The sequence below is a fragment of the Montipora capricornis genome, chromosome 8, assembly GCF_036669925.1.
Source record: "Montipora capricornis isolate CH-2021 chromosome 8, ASM3666992v2, whole genome shotgun sequence".
Classification (NCBI taxonomy): domain Eukaryota; kingdom Metazoa; phylum Cnidaria; class Anthozoa; order Scleractinia; family Acroporidae; genus Montipora; species Montipora capricornis.
Genome location: NC_090890.1, coordinates 8319440 through 8343439, shown reverse-complemented (window position 1 = coordinate 8343439; position 24000 = coordinate 8319440). Strand labels below are relative to the sequence as shown.

At 38.0% G+C, this 24000-nt stretch overlaps 3 protein-coding genes across 3 annotated transcripts in view; 1 reads left to right on the top strand and 2 right to left on the bottom strand.

Annotated features, from left to right (window-relative positions):
* Positions 1–17469, bottom strand: part of LOC138058909 (mitotic spindle assembly checkpoint protein MAD1-like) — a 30947-nt gene extending 13478 nt beyond the window's left edge. The window contains exons 1-13 of the mRNA XM_068904361.1: positions 16828–17469; positions 14845–14897; positions 13727–13798; positions 11224–11305; positions 10210–10340; positions 8974–9088; positions 8129–8190; positions 7223–7309; positions 4578–4656; positions 3678–3743; positions 1805–1894; positions 160–207; positions 14–70 (exon numbers count right to left, since the gene is read on the bottom strand). Of these exons, the coding sequence (XP_068760462.1) occupies positions 14–70; positions 160–207; positions 1805–1894; positions 3678–3743; positions 4578–4656; positions 7223–7309; positions 8129–8190; positions 8974–9088; positions 10210–10340; positions 11224–11305; positions 13727–13798; positions 14845–14897; positions 16828–17370 (1485 nt within the window). The 5' untranslated portion in view covers positions 17371–17469. The remainder of the gene's footprint in view (positions 1–13; positions 71–159; positions 208–1804; positions 1895–3677; positions 3744–4577; positions 4657–7222; positions 7310–8128; positions 8191–8973; positions 9089–10209; positions 10341–11223; positions 11306–13726; positions 13799–14844; positions 14898–16827) is intronic.
* Positions 17470–17556: 87 nt separating this feature from the next.
* On the top strand, positions 17557–23675 carry LOC138058910 (uncharacterized). Its single transcript, XM_068904364.1, has 3 exons — positions 17557–17772; positions 20625–20722; positions 23212–23675. Exons 1-3 carry the CDS (start codon positions 17598–17600, stop codon positions 23299–23301), a joined length of 363 nt encoding a protein of 120 aa, XP_068760465.1. The 5' UTR covers positions 17557–17597; the 3' UTR covers positions 23302–23675.
* LOC138058908 (uncharacterized) overlaps positions 23574–24000 on the bottom strand; it is a 66063-nt gene continuing 65636 nt past the window's right edge. Inside the window, exon 19 of the mRNA XM_068904360.1 lies at positions 23574–24000. This exon is cut by the window's right edge and continues 63 nt beyond it. Within this exon, the coding sequence (XP_068760461.1) occupies positions 23713–24000 (288 nt within the window). The 3' untranslated portion in view covers positions 23574–23712.

The following is a 24000-nucleotide window of genomic DNA, read 5'->3' as shown; positions in this document are numbered from 1 at the left end:
CAAAAGGTATTACCTTGTTACATTTTAGTCTTTCTTGGCATGCGATTTCTGCTTTTTTGTTCATCTCAAGCTTTAAAAATAAAGAGATAAAAATTCCAAACGAACTTAGTTACATGAAATCTCGTGAAAATTAACAAATCTTAACATAAAGTGACTAACCTCTAATTTGTCGATGTGTTCGTGGCAAGTTTTAAGACGGGCTTCAGCCTGTTTGTGACAAAGAAAATTAGTATAAAATTATTCTACAAAAGGAAATAAAATGTCACACGTAAAATTTCTCGCGTGGTCGCTTCAAGCGGCACTTCTCTAATTTACTTTACCGTGCGGCTCACGTGATATCGATGTAAGTGCTCAATACCCTAATTTACTATCCAAATAGATTGACTGAAATTGGGAAAGAAATCGGAATGTCTCTTGATTCTTTGCAACTATTTTTTGATTGGATCTTTGATTAATGAACTGAAAGGCGAAACGATTAGAACTATTCGACATGAATTGAAGGAATCTCTCCGTTGTTAAAAATGCGGGAAGAAGGTGGAAAATCATAGATTTACCATAACCTGTTGGAAGAACAGCGACACAATCTCTTCTACAGTAAATAGGCATTTAAATTGTTTCAGTCTTGCAACCTGAAGAAACATCGCACCACAATGTGGTCGCCGTGTGTTTTTCGAGTAATGGTCTTATTTTCATGTTGAAAAAATACTTGACAAAAATGTCCTTATTGAAGATCCCCTCCCTAGTTCATTCAATTGACGCTGACACACGTGACCAGACCAGACCAGGATCTCTTCGCCGGTCACAAGAGAGACCCTGGGAACGAGGTTGTGCAACTTCAGGAGTTGCGAGGAAGCCTTGAAAAAAAATCAAGGCCGGAAAGAACGGGACTAGTTGAACACACAACTAGTTTAGCTTTTAAATCATTTTGGTGACCAGTTACTGTATTTTCTTGTCATTGTCTGATTATTATTATAACTTCTTTGTAACATACACATACTGTACAGTACAAACAAACTGTCTCTCTCTTTTGACTCGAACCCATGGACGTCTGCCAACTAAGGGCACTTTTCTTTTGTAAGAACTGGCTGGCCAAACCCATCAGTTTGCAAAGAAAATGCAACAATTTGAGGGAACACTTGCATAATAATCCCTCTCGTTCTTCTGGAGGAGAGTACATGTCATCCTCGAAGTGTCTTAACTTAAAGGTATTGTAGAGTTAGTCCTTCCAAATGCCCGGTCTGGCCAGTCAGTTCTGTCAAATGGAAAGCGTCCTAAGAAATCTAGCCACCGAGGAGTTGCTCTATTGGAAGTCCGTTTCCATCCACTAAGAGGTAAAAATGTTTCAGAGAAAACGAGGTATTACATTGCTGGGCCCGGTTGTTCGAAAGCCGATTAACTTAATCCAGGGTTAGCGTAAATTTTGTTTCATGCTAAAAAAAGCTAAAAAGTTTCTTTTGCTTTATTTTGTTTTCAAATTTGACTTCTTCTAATGTAAAATTTTATCGAATATCACAGTTGAACAGCATTTGGGAGTAGAGAAATAAACTCCTTGGTTAATTTTTAATCTGGGATTAGCGTTAATCGGCTTTTGAACAACCGGGCCCTGAACTGCAGAATACACGGAATAATTTCTCATGAAAATGATGCTATGAATCCTGGAACGAAAGAACGGGCTCAAACGGAATTCGACTGCGTTGCGCTGTGCTATACCAACTGATTTATCAAATCATCTGGGAGCTCGTCCATTGTGGGTTCGTATAAAAACCAATCCACACTATTGGAAAGGTCATAAAAGAAGACGAACCTCTTGCAGCCTGGCATGAATTTGCGGATCGTAATTCGACGAATAGCTGTTATCGTAAGTGTCCAGAATTCTTCGGCAGCCATCGCGCTCCTGGAAGAAAAAGGTGGGAATTTAATAAAATATGCTAAACCTTATGCCTCCTAAGAGTGACCCTTACAGTCAAAACAGCTCAAGCGTTACTCCCTGACGAGCGGATTAATGAATTCATTATGGCAAATTTGATTTCAGTAATCATTTGAATTGTCTGTTCGTCGGATGAATACTGCAAAATTCAAATCAATCCTCAGTTCAAGACTCGAATTTTGACTGGAATATTGCTGGTTTCCGGTGCCAGGCCAGCGTGGGTTTTTTACAGGCCGAACTTAAGGACGGTGCCTACTATTGTTATTGCGCATACGTTATGCGCATCTCGAGATACTCGGATTTCCTATCGGTGATGCATACTAATACAGGGATATTTTTGAGCCAATTAAAACTAGACAGAGAAAGTAGATCTTAGTAAGTACTATTGGTATCCAAAAGGAAAATTGGAGGTAACCATGCATTTTCAGAGATAATTCAGCTTCAATTTGAGAAACAAGGTCATACATGTCTTTGCATTTTAAAGCTTTTTACAAATATTGTTCATGAATTATGCGTGGGTACCCCCAATTTTCTTTTTTGATTTCAACAACACTTCTTAAGATCTACATTTCCCGCATGTCCACATGTCCCGCACCGTCCTTAAACACATGTGGAATACAAATTATGTTTACGCAACAGAATCAGAAGTTACCTTTATAATTGTTCACATAAATGTCGTTTACGATTGCCATGTTTTGCCATAAAAACCATCTAGATGCCTTCGCTAGGCTCTAAAGAAGCTTTTAATTCAATTTTTCAGTGATTTCAACTAAAATTCATTTTTTATTCCTCTCCAATGCGGACGCCATTTTTGTCTCGCTGGAGGATCACAGATGACGTCAAAATTATCGGGACAGGCAGACAGACACAAAATAGAGAAATCGAGATTTTCCCTAGCATATAGCACACAGGGAGACCGTCGAGATTAGTGTTGCTGCTTGCCTGGTGGCTCGCAGCGATTCAATTTTTACTGATTTATTGTTGAGCCCAACACAACGTAAGCATTTATCGAAGAACCCACCAAAACGATTATCACATGTTTAAAATTCTATATAAATTAGATACAATGTTGATCTCCACTAACAATTTCAAATAATAATTATTATTAAAAACTGAACTACGCATATCAGATTTCCAGCATTTTCATTGGCTCACCAGACACAGGCTACCAGTTCATATACCTGCTGTACCTAATATGGTCAAGGAACGCGTCAGCGATAAAGCGAGCTGAAAATTTTTTTGTAAGTCTAAAAAAAAAAATGAATGAAGGGGTAGTTTCTAAAGAAACTGTGGTGCTGCGTCGGTGGGGAAGTAGTATACAAAAATTTGGTTTATCAACGGAGTTGATAATGTAAATTGGCCACCGTACAGAGATTCTAACCCATCTAGCTTTTAGAATCTCTGTACGGTGGCCAATTTACAGTATCAACTCCGTTGATAAACCAAATTTTTGTAAAAAAAAAAAAATGGCCGACAAAAGCCGTTTTGGACCGGAATTGACTGAGGCAGAAATCGATGCTTTAGTCGACAATACTACCCCCGGGAAAATCATGGAGTTTTTAATAAAACAATTATTGTACTCGGGCTTCCTGGATATAAAATGATTATGACCAACTTGGCGCTACGCGCCTCGTTGGTTATCTATCACTTCATATCCAGCGCGCCCTCGTAGAATAATTGTTAATTATACATCTGCCTACAAAAAGATACCCATACAGATCATCCACTTATTACTGAGATTATCACTTACTGCTGTAACGAGAAATAGCCTTCGTTGGAGCCTCTGATTTAATTCTTTTTGTCGATCGCTTGTTTCCTATGGGTTGAAAATTGCAAAACGAAACAACGAAAAGTCAGTGTCCCTCATTCAAAACCCAAAGGTCTTCCAAAGGTTAAGTTATCAAGAGGAAAGTTTTGAACCACTATCCACCAAACGTTTCCCCTGGAAAGACTTGATCAGTGCATGCTTTATGAATAAACCCGCAGCCTGTTAAACTAAGAACAGGGGGTGTCCAAAACAGGGAGTCTTTTGCTTTGATAACCCAGACAACATGAGCCACTGAGCTGGAGTTGTCCTATGTATGCATTCCGTAGAATTAAGTGACATGGAGTACTTCTACGCCTCTCATGAAGGGAACTCCTCCCAGAAATGGATTACCGGTAACCATTTATACTACTGGATGAGGAGAGAAGCGGTGAGTGACTTGCCTAAGAGCCACAATGCGAACACCTAGCAAGGACCGGCCAAAGTTAGGCCACCATGCTTTCCCCATCATTATTCCAAAATGCGGCTTATTAATTAGACTTCCCAGCTGAGGCCGAAACTTCAGGAACTTATCAAGAGGTGACATTAAATGTAGAAGCACGAGCCCATCTAAAAACAAATCTGGACTTGGTTTAACTTCCAACAATGATGTTCAGTACTACAGATTTGGTTCCCCATGAGTATCAGTTGGTCTGCAGTCAATTACAGGGGGAAAGAGGTGCAAGTATGAACAAGGACAGCTTGAAAATATCCTACTGGCTTCACCAACCCAGTCAGTTATAATATAGCACAAGCATGCATTCTGTATATTAAACTCTGCACACGTAGTGGAAACTCTAACTTAATGTCTTTCTAGGCGGACAAGTTAAATAAAAAAATTATTACCTTAAGTTCTAAAGAGTCCCTTTTAACAGCTGCAAGTTCCTCGGCTGCTCTCTGATAGGCTCTTTCATTAATCTGCGCACTAAAGAAACATGGCCTCTAATGCACTGCCAACAACTTACTTGCCTGTGGCCCGTTTCTCGAAAGTTTCGAGAACTTTCCGGGCCCGACAAGCCATTTGTGAACCTACCACCCGCTTCAGATCAGAAAGCAGATCTTTTAGTATGTGTTCAAGAAAACTAAAAGCGAAATGATTGTGAAAATTGATGACGTATAACCTCTCCGTTCTTTAGATACAGAGGAAATTGTGACACCCGGAAAAGGCCCGAAAAGTTTTGATACTTTCAAGAAAAAGGCACCTGAAATAAGTAAAATTAATAAATAAATAAGTGTGATTTTGCTTGATGGTTACATCTCCTTGCAAAAATCCCAGTAGTTGGGTGAGTAAGCTAAGCCCTGGTTCATCATCAATGAAACTGGTATGCCTGAACTGCTAACAGTTACGCTCCTTCAAAAAACTTTTGGATAGTTATGCTGTCAATGGTACGGCACCACAAGCCAACCAAAGACAATAAGCCACACACAAAAACAGAAGCACGACCAAGGAATTTTTTCTTTTTCACATAATTTTTCTTGCACTTGCATCTTCATCTACCTCTCATTGCGCGTTTTATTTAGTCAGTCTCTTGATCTGTGTAGTAGGTCATGCACCGGAGTCCATTAATGTAAATAAGTGTACATTCTAATGTTTGCTTTTTACTGCATTATTTCGCGTTTTTTTTTTGTAGTTATAAATAAAATGAGTTCATGATTTAAAGGCACCAATCCATTTGAATCAGTAATGAAGGGGGTAGTTTCTAAAGAAACTGTGGTGCTGCGTCGGTGGGGAAGTAGTATACAAAAATTTGGTTTTATCAACGGAGTTGATAATGTAAATTGGCCACCGTACAGAGATTCTAAAAGCTGACGTTTCGAGCGTCAGCCCTTCGTCAGAGCGAATCGAGGAATTATGGGTTACGTGTAGTTTTTATAGTAGAGTAGGAGCTACGCTATTGGTGGTAACATGGCAAAGTGAAAAATAGGAATATATTAGTTAAATGAAAACATAGTTAACTATGATGAAAAGCGTTCGTTAATACCGTGAGGATTAAGGGTGCCGATTTGGAAGATGAATGTTTGTTCCAGATTCTTGCGGCTTTCCGTCGTACCTAGATGTAGGGAAAGGCCGCAGATAGCCATGTGTTTTTTGGAGTGGTTAGGGAGATTAAAATGACGAGCGACTGGCTTAGATACATCCTTGTCATTCTTCTCAACATCGCGAAGGTGTTCGCGGAATCGGTCACCTAGTCGTCTACCTGTCTCGCCAATGTATAATTTATTGCATAACGTACAGGTTATGCAATAAATGACATTTGCGGAGGTACATGTGAAACGATCGGTGATCTTAACAGATCGCTTAGGTCCCGATATCTTGCTAGTGTTAACAATGAAAAGACAAGTTTTGCAACGTGAGCGCGCGCATTTGAAAGTGCCGGGTTGCTCGTTAGTTTTGAGCGCGCTTCTAACTAAAAAGTTGCCTACGTTTTTGTCGCGTTTGAATGAAATAAGTGGAAATTGCGAAAAGATCATTTTGGAGTAATTTAAAATTATTAAGAATGATGCTTTTGACTGCGTGACTACGAGGCAAGATGAGGATGGAAAGTGAGGGTGAATGGAATTCTTTCATTCTTATCTTTTTCTAAAAACTACGTAACCCATAATTCCTCTATTCGCTCTGACGAAGGGCTAATGCTCGAAACGTCAGCTTTTAGAATCTCTGTGCGGTGGCCAATTTACATTATCAACTCCGTTGATAAAACCATACATTTGAATCAGTACTCACACAACACCATAGAATTTGAAAAAAAGCCATTTCCAAGTAAGCGTGCGTCAAGCAATCATGCAATCTTCTAATGGTGGCTGAACACAGTTTTTGAACACAGGTCGCCAAAAATGATAGCAAGCAAGTTAACAACACAAACGTATATGCCGTTGCTATGGCAACATGAATAAATATAAACAGGCCTTTAAAATCGGTTTTGTTTATTTGCAGAAAATCTGGTCCTTAGATTTTCTTTATAATATACATGCAACAAGCTTGTAACGATGCTCACAAGTTAACACTATTTTAATAATAATTTGACAGAGAGATCTTTAATTATCCCTTGTTGAAGGTTCACTGGAATATATAGAATTTCCTCTGTTAAAGTTAATTTTTTTTTCAATACTCCAGTTTCTTATTTCCTAAAGTATTTTCCTGCCCAATTTCGTTAAATTCTAACGAGTGGTTCTCGAGAAATAGGCGTATTTCGGAGAAAGCTATTCCACATTCAATGCGCTACATTTGCCTGGGTTCTTTCGCTAACAAGGAAAAATCTGCGAATTGCGGAGTTCTTTGCATAGTTACCTTTTCTAACATACACTTCTCATAAAAGACTAAAACCAGATAGTGGAAGCATTGTGCAACCCTTGCACTCGCTACATTGCGTTAGCAAATAAAGGATCTCTTTGTCAAATTATTATTAAAGTAACTGTTAACTTAAGCCAATCACAGTGCACATACTATCTGAGAGATATCATAATAAATTATCATATTAATATCATCTTACCTGGATTTCAGCTCACTTTGGGTCTCTAGCAACACAACCTGACTCTTCTGAAGATTGGCAACGTCCTGGGCAAGTTGGGCTGGAGATCTGTTCCACCAAGAAATTAATAAATTATTGTAATTAACAGATTTGGTAAGCCAATCATCACACTTGTAATGAATTATTCCAGTGGATCCCTAAATGTTTAAGGGTGCAAAAATAGGGTGAAAATCTGTAAAATGTTGAATTGCAATAAAAAACAACAACAACAATTAGTATAATTACATAAGTGATTCTTCAGAAAATTCTCTGCGCTGATTGGTTGCCATTGAGGTGATTATTACACGATAATCACCTAGTAGGGGTTTTTTCAAAATGGCCACAAGTTATAATGTTGAGGTGACAGGACAAAGAAATTAATAATTATTGTTCCGAAGAAAATACATATTTTTCAAATAATCACTTAATGTATGTACTGTAATAATACTAAAACAATAATTATTCACCTCAGGCTCGGTGAATATCCGTGAATAAAAACCTTGATCGCCTTGGCCGAATAATTGTTAATTATAAACTACTGGGTGACCAGTAATCAATGTCTTTACCCTCGTTAAATAAAGTTATTTATTTATTTATTTATAACAGTATCATCATCATCATCATTATCATCACTTTATCAAGCCTCAAGACAACAATCACCAAGATTGAAGTGATTATTTTAAAAACTGTTTTTTTTTCCTTCACAAAGATCAAGAAATCATCTGCAACCACTAACAGGCCTTCACTGTACTGAAAAGGAAAGTCCACTACTTTTTGTGGCAAACTTCCAAGAGGTGCAGACAAGTGACCATTTATTTGCTGATGATAATGATTATAACTACAGTGTATTGTTATTTTTATTGTTACAATAATATCATTATTCCAAACCTAAGCCTTTTCGTCCCTGAAAGGTCCTCTGTTTCCCACTTTTGAATCTTCTTTTTAAGCTCCTATAAACAAGAATAATACAGTTATCAAAGATTTTACTCTCTGTGTTGGACTAGTATCCCACCCAGGGGGATAGTAGAAATACTCCTAGATGCTTCATGCAACAGAAACCGGGATAACCTCCGGCCTAATGGGCCATTTGGCTTGCAAGCAGATTTCAAGTTCTCTACTTTGCTCTGAGAGGCTTTTTTTCCCCCTCTGGGTACTATGGTTTTCCCCGCTCCTCAAAAAACCAAAAACTTAACATTTGATTTGATTTGCATTAATTTGTTCATTTCAGTATACATTTGTCCCCAATTAGTGCTCCAGTGCTAGAAGACTAGACACTTAAATAAAGTTTCTTTCCTTTCTTTTCCCACAGCTGTAGCTAATGCCAGATGATAACACTTTCAATGGGATTACCCATAGGAGAAGCATACATTAATCATTGACCACTCCCCATAGGGGCTTTTCAGGACCAATGCAACACACGCACGACAGAACAGAACATTAAACAATGACTGTTAAGAATCCCAACTGGCTGGGGGGAAAACCAGTTGGCTATTTACAAGTGCAGGCGAGAAGTTGAACCAGGGACTACCAGGAACAAATTCAACGAGTGTTGAGAACAAGTCTTGCACCCAGGATCCCTGGATCTCAAGGCAAGCGCCCTAACCACTGGGCCGCACTTCCTCATGCGCCCACACCCTCCTAGGAAGCTAATGACCACTCAGGACTTACATGTAACCCCCAAATGATAAATACTTCACAGCTGTCAAATATTGTATGTGAACAATGCACTTTACCTCATTTTCAATCTCAACTCTTGTTAACTCTGTAATCCTCTGCTCAGAACGAAGAAGTTTTGCTTGTAGACTATCCGCTTTCTCTTTCAACAGAAGATTACTTTCATTGGTTTCCCTGGAAACAGGTATGGCAAAAAGAAAAGAATATGACTCTCATTATTTTCAATTGACATGGGCTGTTCCCAGAGTGTAATACTGATTGTAATAATTATAATAATTTTTTAAATAAATACTAGTGAGCAGCACACAGCAACAGATCTTGTCAACTTGCTTTTATTTTTCCGACCGGTTTCGTCTGATTATGCAGACTTCATCAGGGAGTTTGAACAAGTTGGTTAAAAGGAACTTATTTTATACCTTATTTACAAAGTACGCTATACATGTAAATCACGTTCCAGCAAGGGTGTGAAAAAACGAAAAACACCTTCACTACAGTACATGCAGAATATGACTAAAATCCTGCATGACGCTGAGAACTGTAATAATTTTTTGGGGCTTACGGATTTAACCTTAAATTCCTATGTCATACCTCGGTCACTACATAAATATGACTGATGTGCTGGAGATTTTGGGTTCAATGACTGTTCTTAACATCAAGTTGAGAGAAGAATAACTGTGTGAAAGCTGGGATGAAGGTGAGTGAGAAGGTTTAGGGGGCATATCCTTAGCTCTGCCAAGCTTATTGACTTAAAAATCAGCCATTTCCAATATTCCAACAAGTGTTTTGAAGTTAATAATTATAACACTGCAGTTACTTTAGCTACAGTATCTGGTGAGGTTACACACACCACAAATAGTGTTTATTTTCCATGGTACAGTACTGTATATCATTCCCAGTGCATTAACATGTAACTTATACCGCATTAAATGGCAGTTACACATGAGTTGAATTTTGTCAATTGAAGGAAAGAAATGTAACCCAACCAAGGACATTCATTTTCCTTTTGGGTTTACAATGTAGATGTTGATGCCAAATTTGGCTCTTGTACCATTAACCTCAACACACCATTGCAGCTTTAAATTCCCATGTTAAATTTCTTGGGAGCTTTGTCTGATGTTTCTTAACCACCCATGGATATTTAATTAACAGACAGTGAAAACCTACCCTCCAAAATATAGGCCACACTCACTTAAGATTTAAAGAAATGCAGTTTCCTGTGGTGTACAGTGAAGGGTCATTTACTGTGGTAAAATGTTTCCATGTAACTACAAATGAAAAAAAAATTATGTGCCCACCTATAATAGTGATTGTCTTCTTTCAGCTTTTCATTTTCTTTTTCTAATTCTCTGAACTTTGTGAGTTTACTTTGCATCATACGTGCAACTGAGGTAGCTTCTTCTTGACAAGACAACATCTGCTCCAGTTCCTTTTTGGTGACAAGGGAAAGATGAGAAAATGAAAGCAAAGACAACAGTCTATAATTATTAACGAATAAATTGAGCACAATCAGTGTATCATGTATGTACATACACAGAGTGACCAATAGCTCTTACGTGTGATGACGTTTGACTTGCTGATTTCACCACCAAGCCTTAATTGAATTCAAAAATCAAACTAGTCTTGTAAATTTTAGGTTGAAATGAATCCCAAAGAAACAAACTTGTAACAAAAACCCATGTGCGAACAGCATTCAATGTCCAGACAATGTGAATAATTTTGTGCAATTGAGACTTGGTGGTGAACTTTTGAGCATATGACGTCATTATGCATAAATAGACGATATTACATGGCAGCGCAGAGATACAGTACGAAATTTGTCTCTGAGTGTTGAAAAATATTTCACTCCTTTGCTGCGCTCACTCGTGAAATATTTTTCATGTGTGAAGATATCATGTTTTTCCACGAAAGCTCACTTGGTATTTCATTGGTGTTTATAATTTTATAATACAGCCTACATGTATTAACTGCTATTTTCACTTGCTTAACCAGTAGCTATTATTGATTTTAATGTATTAAATGGAGTTTTATCAGAAACAACTTACAATAAAATTATGGTCACTGTGACATGTGAAAATTACAATAAATAGTTAATAGTTATAATAATTATAATTATTAATGATAATGATTATTATTATTGAAATCTCTGGTCAAGACAACAGGATGATCTACTTTAAATTCATTGTATTATATTTATGACTGTTCTCAAAAACTGCTAGTGCATTCTCTACATAAAAATTAATTCTGATCGATTTCTACCAAAGTGTACCCATGCGTATTTGACTCATACAAGTCTGATAAATGCAACATACTTTAACTCTGTGCTCTGCTTTACTAGATCTTTCTCTTAGTTCTTCAAGCTCTTGTAGTTCGGACATCACTTCACTAAGTCTTCTGTGATAGATAAACAAAATTTGAAAAAAAATGTAGTCCTTTTAAAATTTCACAAAACATTAAATTTAGCGAGACCTTAAATAATAAATGACAGCAAAAGTACATGTACAGGACATTTTATTACCTACCAACACAGAGAAAGATAAACGGAAATAACAAGGAAGTGATTTAACTTGATTTAACTTTGGTTTGACTTGAATTGTCTTAATTGTTAATTTCAGTTTACAGTGTCCCCAATTAGCGCTCCAGCGCTAGAATGACTAGACACTTAAATAAAGTTCCTTTCCTTTTCCTTTGCTTTTAACCCATTCACCTCTAAACCGGCCTAAACTGGCCATACTTAGTATTTTACTCTGTCTAACACCAAACAATTCTACTCGTCAATGGGGAACCCCCAGGAGTCAATGGGTTAAGGTCATTTGCACATTTTCCAGCTGTCCAATCTACGTCGACTGTACATCGCGCAGTGAGAGGTAGCAGTTTGGCGTTGTCTCGACAATGTGAGTTTTTTCTTGTTTTTCCACTCAACATTGATTTAGCTGAACACGAAACCAATTGAATCTGTTTTATAAATCAGTCTTTAGTTTTACTTGAGATGCTGAAATTTTGAGCAATTCCTTATTTTGGTGTTACAAGATGGAAATTGTCTAGCTAGAGAAGTGCTTGTTAGTGAGCCTTAACACCAAGCCCAGAACCATGGAGCGTGGGACGGCCTGGCAAGATATCGCAAACAGGCTTAAGGAAGCCACAAACATTCACTTTAGAGTATCCTTGAAGCGTTCACTCTCCTTTTCACAACATGCAACAGAAGCAAAATTAAGTGGTGTTGATGTCAAGGATCCCAAACTTGACATTGTGATGGAAGAGAAACGGGAAAAGTGGCAAGAGGCTGATTCACAAGATGCAGCTTGTACATGTATTGTTACCAAAAAGAAGAAAATTGAGGTTGACAAAGCAAAACAAGGCAAATAATGGCTAAATTTTCTTCTCAAAAATAAAGGTAGTAGATGTTGGTGTAAACTACAATTTAAAGCATCCCAAACACCATCACTTAATACAATAATGGAACCTTAATAGCACGTGAATGAATTTGGTATTCACAGGGCCTCTCAGGCACCAGCTTGGGCAAATCAATTATTTTGTTCACGTACGGTAAATCTAGATTTTTGGTCAGAGTGATTTTCATCGTATATTGTACAACAGAACAAATTCCTCATCTGAAATAACACCGTCCATGTACATTTTGTACCTATTGACTAAAAGCTCGCGAATCTCTCATAGAGAACTCATCTTCTCGACTTTTCGATTGAGTTAAAAAGAACCTTGACCACCACCTCCTCTAAAACTTAAGTTTGTTTTTCACGCCAAGATGACATAATTTCCTCCCCAAGCCCTGGTGGCCAAGAATGTTGTTGTCCATGTCGCTGTCCACTGTAACTATATTAAGGTCGGTATTAACCTTTGATTGACAGTAACATTCAGCAATCAGAAGATTTATTGCACCGTAGTTATGTTTATTGTCAAGGTTGCATGCTTGTTTTTGCCTATCCATCAAAAGGACTAACAACATCTATGAAAGACAAACATTTGAACTGGCAAAAGAAGCATGTTAAGGTTTTGGATCAAAGAATCTAAAATTAATGCAATTTAGGCAAGGTTAACCTCAAGCCAATACAGCACCAGGGTTCTCCCTAGTTTTCAGCGAAACAGGTATGGCACCTTTTCAACCGGTAAAGCAATTGGTTAATGTTGGATGTTCTGCAAAGGATAAGCGACTTCTGAGTGTTTGCCGGCGGTAATAAGTGCTCTTACAAGTGGTAAATTTTCCAAAGCTCATTAATAATATTGGCTATGAATTTAATTAATTAATCACAGTTAAAGTGCATGAATATCACTTACGAATTAAAGAAAGGAAAGCCTGAAATTCATGAACCTCATCAAGGCAGAATTCCTTTTCTTTTCCTTTTGTTACTGCTCCTAGGAAACGATGGGTTAAAGGGGACATACCGGGGGTGGGGGAAAGGGGTAGTTTTCTGCTAAACTGCCCCCCCCCCCCCACTCCTTGACGAGTAAAAATTATTGTTTGATGCTACACTGTAGTCTAAAAATAAAATCTACATGTATCAAAGATCCAAAAATCTTAACATGTTAAGCCAACTTTTACAGCTGAAGTTACAATGTATTGAAACAAGCAGTGTATGATAGGTCAACTTCTTACATTATTTTTTTAATGTGTGTACTTAAAAAAATTACCAGTGTACCCTGTAATAACAACTCACGTACACAGAGTCATAACCAAAAAAAATCTCAAAAGCAAAATCAATAATAACTTTTTTAAATACATGTAAATAGGTGGCAAGTGGATCTAACCAAATAAAAAGTGTGCTACATGCTCTTTTTCTAAATTTTCAATGATGGTACCTTTTGACATTCTTCAGCTGACTTTCAGCCTCCTCCAGTTTGTTTTGAAGTGATGCCTTCTCTGTCCCCAGCCTGTACAAAAAATTGTAATTTACATCACTAAAAAACAGATGACTCACTAGACCTACAATGTCCCCTGCTTTTGAACGCAATTAAGCAAGAAGATTATATCACTGGCACCATTACATGATACATTCTTTGATCCTAGAGGTTCTTTTATAGTGTCCCCCAAAGCAGACAAGAAATGAAAATTAGAAGCTCTGTGAGCGTAAACTGAGTTGTCCAATGTCTATACTCAAACACCCTATAAACAAATTATCAGTCCAGAAACGAAAGACTATTAATTTTATTTTTAAACTGGCTTCTTGTTTGTAAATAGTATTATTGTTGCATAAGTTAAATATTTGGTCAAGAACGTAAAAATTCGCCTAAATGCACAGTACAATGTAGAAACGCTTAAAGAAATATTTTTGGCTTCCCAAATTAATTTCTTTCTACAAAAGAATGACTAAACAGCAAGAATTCCAGTTGTCATTATGAAAACTGCTCCCATATATCAAATTTCAACTCACATATGCAAGTTAGTTGCTATTTACATAACATGATGAATCCACAAAGCAGAAAAATCTCACAAAAACCTTTTCCCGCCACAAATTTTATTGAAACAAACAACATAATGCTATAATGCTATTAAAGGCAAAAAAAGACCTTCCTATTTCTTTCTGTGTTTGCAAAAAAGCACCACACTCTGTGTCAAAAACCATATGAAGGAAAGGAATGGAAAAGTCCTACACATTTTTTGACTCGATTGCCACATAATGAAGCATAAAATGGATAACAAGCTTGCTTTCAAATAATTCTTGACTGTCATGAATTACCGGTAAATCTTGTACTGTGCCTACCAGATAGAATCTATGCCTTTCTACTACCGTCTGAAACTTACCAAGAAGACTCTAGGGACAAAGACAATACTTAGCGAGGGAGTGACAGGAAAGGAATGGTGAAATGCTACATATTTTTCGACTCGATTGCCACGTTATTTTTATGGTAACCCAGTAACAATTCCCAAACTACCATCATGAGAAGATGGAACTGGAAAATTACAGCAAAATTCTCACCTGAATAAGGAATTCTTTAACTCCAACTGTTTTTGGCTTGTATCCTCTTTACACTGAATAAAAAAAAAATGCAATATGGAGACTTTCCCTCTCATAAATGATTTCTAAGAATTTTGTATGCTGTCATAAAAAAATAATATTATAGTTGTTTAATTAAATAATTACAGCATATTTTCAATGTTGATATATTCTTGAAAGTGAATATTCTGTGTGAAGATACATGTTAAGAATCATTTGTGGGGAATACAGCTTTCCTATTCTGAAACCTGTACTAACCTATTAGAATTACATGTAACCTATTTACCATGTCATTAATGTGTCACCTTCTCCCGACCCCTCTCAGGTATTGACAGGGAAGTCAACAATACCCCATCAAAAGATTAGGTGAGGTTCCAGAGTTGCTGTGGGAAATCATATCCCACACCTGAATTTTCCCTTGAAAGCAAATTTTTATACCTGCCATAAAGACGAGGAATTGCTTGTCAAATAGGCCAACACTTTTAGGTAGTGGCTATTCGTTGGGAAACCGTACACTGGCCTACATTTGCTGTTCATACGGGAGTCTTCTTAAGGCCAAGCAATGCGGGCAACAATTTCCTTCAACTTGTCGCACAACACTGTTGCTTTGCAAGTTGAAAAACTTTGTTGCGTGTAATACCACCTAACTGGCCAACTTGTCACGTAACAAAATCCTATCAACATGTTGAGGAGAAAAGATGGAAGCTCTACTTTTGGCAACAAATTGACATAATGGAACTACGTCTTTTTTCATGTACTTACACATGTAACTGCTTTTAAAAAAATCCATTTTCACTGCCGGCCTTCTGACATTCTCAAGGTGTGAAGTTGTCTTTTCACACCGCTTGGTGACAAATTAAATTTTAGCGATAGTTGGCAGAAAGCGTTTTCCTTGAGATCCATATTCTTGTGGTTCAAATTTGATGTTTCCCATAGACAGGGAGAAACCTCTCGAGCTTTGTACACATAAAGATTGAATAATTTAATTTCATCTGACAACTTTTTACCTTCATTCGCACACAGTATTCCTATGTCTCTGTCAGCCATGTTTGTTTTTCATATTGCCGCAATGCCATGCTCATCAGTGACAACCAATCACGAGTCCCAATTTGTATCAATTTTGTTGCCAAAAGTAGAGTTTCCTTCTACTCTCTGCAACATGTTGACGCAACTCGCAACACAGGATTTTGTTGCGTGACAAGTTGGCCACGTAGGTGGTAATACAAGCAACAAAGTTTTTCAACTTGCAAACAGAGGTTTCATTAAAAGCTGGTCACCGGCAGTACATTGCTGTCTGTTTGTCAGAAATTTGCCTCTCATTGCCGGCTACTCTGGCTTGATTTTCACTCAAACCCTTGAGACAAGACATGAGTGACTGCATCTTACAATGATTAGCCCAGGCATCTACTTCAAAAGTTATTAAAACCCCTGGCAAAATGGGTGCTTAGACTTACATGTAAATACTGTTTATCAGCACTATTTGAAATGGGTGCTTAGACTTAAAAGAGAGAAACACAAGGTAGGTCCGATGGCCAGTAACATCGAACATTTAATTTCATGAAATTAAACAGGCATCAATGCTGATGTTTGATAGCTGAACTGTACATGTATATAAAAGAATTAAAGACGAGGTAAGACTTTCCGAGTGTTACTGAACCTGCAATAATCATTCTATAAGAAGACTCCCGTATGAATTGGCAAATAATTTTATAGGTCGGTGCACAGGTCCCGTACGAATAGCCACTATGATACTTTTGAGCACAACAGTGTCCCAAAAAATAAGGCCACATGAGCAAAAACAGCCATAAGTCAACAGGACTTTTTCCAAACGCTGGACATGCAGATACAGACCACAGTGGTTTTCTTTTTCCATCCTCTAAATCTTATTGCTCTTAGAACAAAAAGGTAAATAACAGCCTAGTCCAAAACGCTCAGCCAGAAGTATTCCGTAATTTTTTTGCAAACCTCATCTCTTTCTGCACAAGCTTTCAGCTTCTCTCTCTGCAGATTTTGTACTTTTTGCTCCGACCTGTTGCGGTAAGACTCGTACTCCTTTTTCAGTTCCTTCAATTGCTCCTTCGCGTTCTTTTCCTGCTCTGCAAGGCACATAAAGTTCTGCTGCAAGTCCTCGTATTTTTCTTGCAATCGCCGAGATTCCAGTTTCTGGCTTCCACTGTCTTTTTCATACTCTATACGAGCTCTTTTCCTCTCAGACTCCAGTGTGTTCACTTCACCTTCAAGTTGTGCTAATTTGCTCCTCGTTCTGATCAGTTCAAAGTCTTTTTCTCGCTCCTTAAAGAAAAAAGTTCCTTGGCTCTTTGATTTACTCAACGTTCTACCAGGCTTTGAAGCGTTATGCAGGGAAGAACTCACACCAGATAACTTCACGGTGTCCTCTCCTTCTTCATAGGTTAAACGACTCTTTGGATCGCTAGACAAAAACTGATCAAATTCACCCATGATTCTTACGACAGCTGTACTGTCGTCCGGCGTTCTGAGTAAATTCATCTCAGGGGTTTGATCATTGAATGCTATTTATTAATAAAAAAAGTAAAAGAGACAGTCAGCACGAACACAAAGTTGACGTGTTGCCGCCATTTTGAATACGAAAAAGCGGACGAAAAGGACTCTGGTGAGCTTTCAACCAATGAAAACATGACTATTTTCGGAGACACTTTACTTTAGGTTACATGGCAACGTGAAGCTATTCCCTTGAACAACCATTGCAAACTATAATGTCGTCCAAATTGGTCCGCAAAGGTTTAGATTTGGTAGACAGCGAGGGATCTCTAAGACCGAAAAGACCTAAGGGAATACAAAAGGCTAAACAGCCTTCAAAAAAGCGAAAACAAAGATCGTCTCGTGCCAACACGGAATGGCAACAGCCAGTTGCTTTGTCGACATTTTCAGGTACGTTGATCTCCAAATTGCAGATTGTTACCGTCCATGGAGGGTAACATTAAATGGAAAGAAGAGTTAGAATCGAATTTAAAGAATACTGGACAACAACAACAGTGAGTGCATGATTGACTGTGCTGGACTTTATAATCGCTAGCGCAAGTATATCATTTGTAATTATCAAATGTAAGTAAATTAAATGTGTATACACGTGGCTTGTTCTGCCCCTGAGATACTCACAGATTGCGGAAGCTTCATCAAATAATAATAATAATAATAATAATAATAATAATAATAATAATAATAATAATAATAATAACAATAACAACAACCGACCGAACAAGAACGATGCAAAAGTCAGCATTCCTCGGATCGGCACATATCCTCAGAAAAGTGCTGGAAGTCTGAGGTCTCGGGATGAGACTTGACTGAATATTTCTCCCCAGGGAAAAACATGTACATGTACGGCCAGTATTTGAGAGACATGCCAGACGTGACAGGTGTTGTGGGAACGTGGGGATGGTTGGAAACCATTATGTGCTGCTCAGGAGCAAGCTATTGGGACCAACAGCTTTAAACATCATATTGATAAAATGGTGGAGCCCCCCTTGTGTAGACTGTGTGGTGAGAAGGTTGAGAATGTTGATCACGTTGTGAGCAGGTGTAAGAATTTAGCTCAGAAGGAATACAAACATGGACATGACAATGTTGCGAAGGCGGCCCACTGGAAACTGTGTGAGAAATACATATTAGAGCTGAGCGAAAAGTGGTATGAGCATACACCTGAGATTGCAGTGGAGAAATTATGAAAGAATCAAGATCTTGAGGGAATTGTCTGTATCCAATGTAACCATGTTATTGAAGCTAGAAGGCCTGACATCGTAATCATCATTAAGGAAGAGAAGAACTGCTTTATTGTTGACATTGCTATCCCCGGAGATTCAAGACTCGGTGAAAGAGAGGGTGAAAATGTTGAAAAATACCAAGACCTGAAGAGAGAAATTATGAAAATGTTGAATTTGAAAAGTGTTCAGGTAATACAGTCAACTCTCTCTTAACAGACACCTCTATAAGACGGACACCGGTCAGTTTCTTAGTCATTTTACTATAACAAAACTCTCTTTAAGACTGACACCTCCATAAGACGGACAACGGACACTTTGAAATCATCAGCGGACACTTGTGAGGTGCTGAATGTGATCGCAAATTACGATTTAGGGAAGAAAATTTCTTGTATGTGACTCTTTTTAACACTGGACATTTAATTGACAGCTCTTATCTTGTTGCCGGAATACATACAATACAAGTTAAAATTAAATCAGTCATTGTCCCATTCAAAAAATAACTTGGAGGTGACAACCAAATTGTATTGTAAGCTAAAACAGGTAGGTTTCGTTCAAGTAAATAACTTAAAACAAACTTTAAACAGACGCATGTTCACTGTACACAGGTTCAGCATTATTATGATCTTAAAATTTCTGGGGTCATGTTGCATCAACTCTCTATAAGCCGGACACCTCTCTAAGATGGACAGCTGAGGCCGGTCCCGATGGTGTCCATCTTAGAGAGAGTTGACTGTATTTATAATTGTTGGCACCCTACGATTGTTGGTGGAGTAACAAGAAAGTTAGGTGACTGGGTTGAGAAACTGGGCATTACACTCCAAACAGCATTCACACAAAAGACAGCACTATTAGGAACAACGAGGATTCTGAGAAAGGTGCTTGATACATAATCTAAGGAGAAGAGATTGTGTGGAACCCTTGGTTATAGGTTATGACCCGCTTCCTCGGTTTTTTGTAGCGGCAAAGATCAGCCTGTGAAGATGGAAATAATAATAACTGTTACAATAACAACAACAAAATAGCTCCAAAAAGTATCAGAAGAGGCCAAAGGAAAGGTGTAGCTAACTTAATGCTTCCCTCATCCTGCCAAACTTTACACATTCGGCAATCTGGAAAATTGGGAAGTTTGTTTGTTTTATTATGAGATCAATAGGTCTAGATAACATAAATGGTTAATAATAATAGTAATAATAATTATTAATAAATCATGCAGCTGCCACGAAATTATTTAATGGATACATTTGTAAGATTTGTGACCTCTCACACTTTCCCTCCAACACTTGACCAACCCTTTACCAATGGGTCACCAACGGCCTTTCCAACCCTTCAATTTTCTCTGAATTCTTGATTTTGCCCATGTAGATTGATCAAAATTTGAATTCATGGAACTCTTAAATTCACAGAACTCTTGAATCATTCACAACCTTGAATTCACTGAACCTTTAAATTTTTTTCACTTTTGAATTCATCGAACCTTTGAATTCCCAGGTGTCTGGAAAAGGAGGAATCCGGAACTGTAACCGGAATTAACATTAAAATGGTTGATGATATCCAGTTGTTTTTAGCCTGTATGGCTGGTGAGATTGTTCGCTAATGAGCAGCAAAGCCTCGAGAAGAATGGGGAGAGGCACTGTGAAATTCACAGCACCCCTCCCTGTTCTCTGCATGGCATCGCCACTCCTTAAGTTGCCTCTCATGCCAACAATCCCACCAGGTACGCAGGCAAAGTTGTTAAATATTTCAGCTAAAAAAGTCAAAAAAATTTTTTTTACACACACAAAACACAAGATAAAATAAATAAAAACCATCTGTTAACTAAGGATGAATTCAACCAGGGGCTAGCAAGACAATGAGTACCACACTGAGCTCTGCAGTACACAAAAGACTACTCTGTGTCTTGCTTCTGGGATGCACTTAAAACTTTAGCCAGTCAGGACCGTTGTACAACTGTCTAAGTACTCAGATGTCAGGTGCATTTTCCTTGGACTCCTGGAATCAAGAACAATTTCTATTTTTCAGGTCATGCACAGAGAAAGAAGCAAGTTGACCATATGGAAGAGAATTTGCAGTACTTTAAGAGGGCCACAGGAAAAATAAAAAAGGACACCTATGACAAAGTAAAATCACAGTAACACAGTCCTTTATTACAAGAAACAACTTTCAGTTCTTATTTTATAATTTTTGAAAAAGTATATTCTAAACACAACAGTTTGATTTTGATCGTTTAATTAATGAGTCCACAAAATATATAACATCTACTTTGGCGAATAATAATAATAATAATAATAATAATAACAACAACCAACCCCATTGATGGGTAAAGTAGTCTGACATTAGACAGAGTCAAATCTATTTAAGGCCCACCTTCAACCGACAAGCTTTTCAACAGTGTATTTTTGTTATGGAAATTGGCATTGTTTATCATAGCAATCTGATTGGATGAATTTCAGCATTGGCAGGATTTTCACATATGAAAATTGTTCCATGGCACACAATGCCTGTAGGGTGAACCTGGGCCTTTTAAGTCTCTCTCCTACAGGTCAATGGGTTAACAAGTGTTATTGAAATCCAAAAAGAAAATTGGGGGTTACCACGCATTTTTCAAAGATAACTGATGAATAATATTTGTAAAAAGCTTTAAATGCAAAGCGATGTATGTCGTTCTTTAATTATCTCTAAAAAATGCATGGTTACCCCCAATTTTCTTTTTGGATACCAAGAAAAATTCCTAATATATATTTTCTCTGGATAGTTTTAAACTGCACAAAAATATCCCTGTATTAGCAAGCATCACCAATAGGAAATCCAAGTATCTCGAGATGTGCAGAACGTATGCGCCATAACAATAGTAGGCACCATCCTTAATAGACATTTCTCGAAAATGGCGGCCGAAAATTCAAATAAGTTAAAATTAAAAACTGATATCAGAAATAGAAAGTTTCAGCATATTAGGTGTTATATCAGCTGGGGAAATGTAAGTTGAAATTTGACAAATTTACAGACATTTGTATGACTGGGGTTCATATACAGTACCATACCCCCAATCATACAAATGTCTGTAAATTTTGCATTTTTCAACTTACATTTCCTCAGGTGATATAATACCTAATATGCTGAAACTTTGCAGGGTTATTAAAGTAAAGGTGCTCTTTTTATTTCTGGTATCAGTTTTTTCATTCAGCTCAATTTTAACTCATTCAAATCCATTGTCGCCTTTTTGGAGAAGGGTCTACTGGCTGGAGCCCATGACAAGGAACCTATAACTTCCATGTCTCGAGTTACTGTTTTCTCAGACATTCTTTATTATGAACAGCTTTCCTGCCAAGTGTTGTGCCGCTTAGCATATCAAGACAGTGTTCCATAAAAATAATGAAAGTTGGAAAAATCATCACAGTTGGATAAGCAGTTTTAGAAGTTGCGAACAAGCATGAAGAAATCCACAAAGTTGCCATTTAAGCCACACATGCATCAATTAAACGATAAAAAAAACTAAAAAACAATGAGGACATGGACTCTAAACATCATGTCTGAGAAAACAGTTCCTCAGAGTGGGGCACCAGTATGCTCCTTCCCTAAAGGGACATTAAGTTGCAGGAAATAATTTTGCGATCAAATTTGTTTGGAAATGTAAATGTAAAAGTAAATGGAATTTTAGAATCACTCTTGAATGTTTATTGGGACGAGCTGCAGTTTCCGTACTGTGCTAACACAAAGAGCTTCTGGAGAATACCGTAGAAGTCCGGTTATAAGCCTCCCTCCCCCTCCCCCGCTTATAAGCTCCGCTGGTTATGGGCCCATCTACCTGGAAACAAAAAAAAGTCATATGGTTAGAAGCCCCCCCCCCCCCGGATATTAGCCCCCCCTCTAGTTTTCCTTGTTTTCTTAATATTAAGTACTCTTGCAGAACCCTGTACTACTTTAACCACAAAATTAGGAAAGATTGCAAAAAAATAATAACTGAGAGAATTAAGTGCAGGAACCCCCGCCGCCGTGAACAAGACATAACGATTTTTAACAATGACCGCGAAGATGAATTCTGAGCTTCCGGTTTGTTGCGTTCCGGTTACGGTCACGTTGTTAAGTTTTGATTTTGTTTCCAAAATTGAAATGCATTCGATTTATAATGATGCTTGAAAGTTTAATTGAAAATTAGTAAATTAAAAACGTATTTCCATCAACACTGCTGTGGTTCATAAGCCAGGCCCCCCCTCCCCCCGGATATAAGCCCCTCCGTTTATAAACCCACCAAAAACCCGTTACGAAGTTGTATAAGCCCACGGCTTATAACCGCAATTTTATGGTAATCGGGAAACCGTATGACGCCACAATTATTCAAGTTATTGGCGCCCGGTATATTTGGAAACAAACGCATTCTTTTAAAAATATTCAAACGAATTTCTATAGTTGTAAACATTATTTCCTGTGGTTGAAAGTACTCTTTTTATTATTGGAGTGGAAACTCCCTTCATAGCTAACAGTTTTAGAGGCTGGGAACCCAATGGGAAAATCTCATTATAGGTCGGGTCAGCTTTGTCGGGTTTTTGACACTTGACCCGCTTCAACGTCAGTTAGCTCATGTAGTGCTTGTCAAAACTTAATTTTTCAGATTTTACTGAGACAGAATAAACTCCAGAAAAAGAACTCTGAGGAAAAACGTGAAGACTCGGATAACAAAGGAGGACTTTTTGACGATTAAGGACAAGCAATGCTGAAACAAGACCTACTCTTGGTGTTTATGATTTCGCCGCATGCGCTAGAAAGGAAAATGGAGTTAAAGTGTAGGTCATCACTCTGGCGTGCCGCGCTAGGACGCGCGGGCTTCCGACGCGTGGGCTTCCGTCGCGTAGGCCTGATTTAGTCTCTTTCTTACCCCATTCTGTCGCGGACACATGCACGCTATATACAGCTGTAAAGTTTCTGAAGGTGACGTCTCGAACAGGATGAACAGTAAACTCAAAGTATGTACGTAGGTGGAAAATTCACTCCTGCACATTTGGAGAAAACCTTCACCGACCTCCGCATTTCTCCTTATGTGTTACGAGGAACTAAAATAAAAAACTGAAGTCGCGAGCATTGCACTCTTTCAATTTGTTGCTTCAACCATGCATTACACATAGTCGGGTTGACCCCCTGCCATCTCCCTTGCTTGTGCATTTAAGTTAGAGATGACTCGTGAATGAAGAGACGATTGCGGTGTGCTGGAAACATTCTGGGGTTCTAAAGGTTCGCGTACGTTTGTCAGGTTGAGTATTTCCCTTGATGAGTGCGGTGTATGAGACGGGCTGTGTACTCGCGTTCGCCGCTGCAAATCTACTGAATTATTTCTAGAAGACACGGATTCTCTGATCGGGTTGGAGTACTGCGTATGCTCGGATTTGAGCTTTCGAACTCTTGA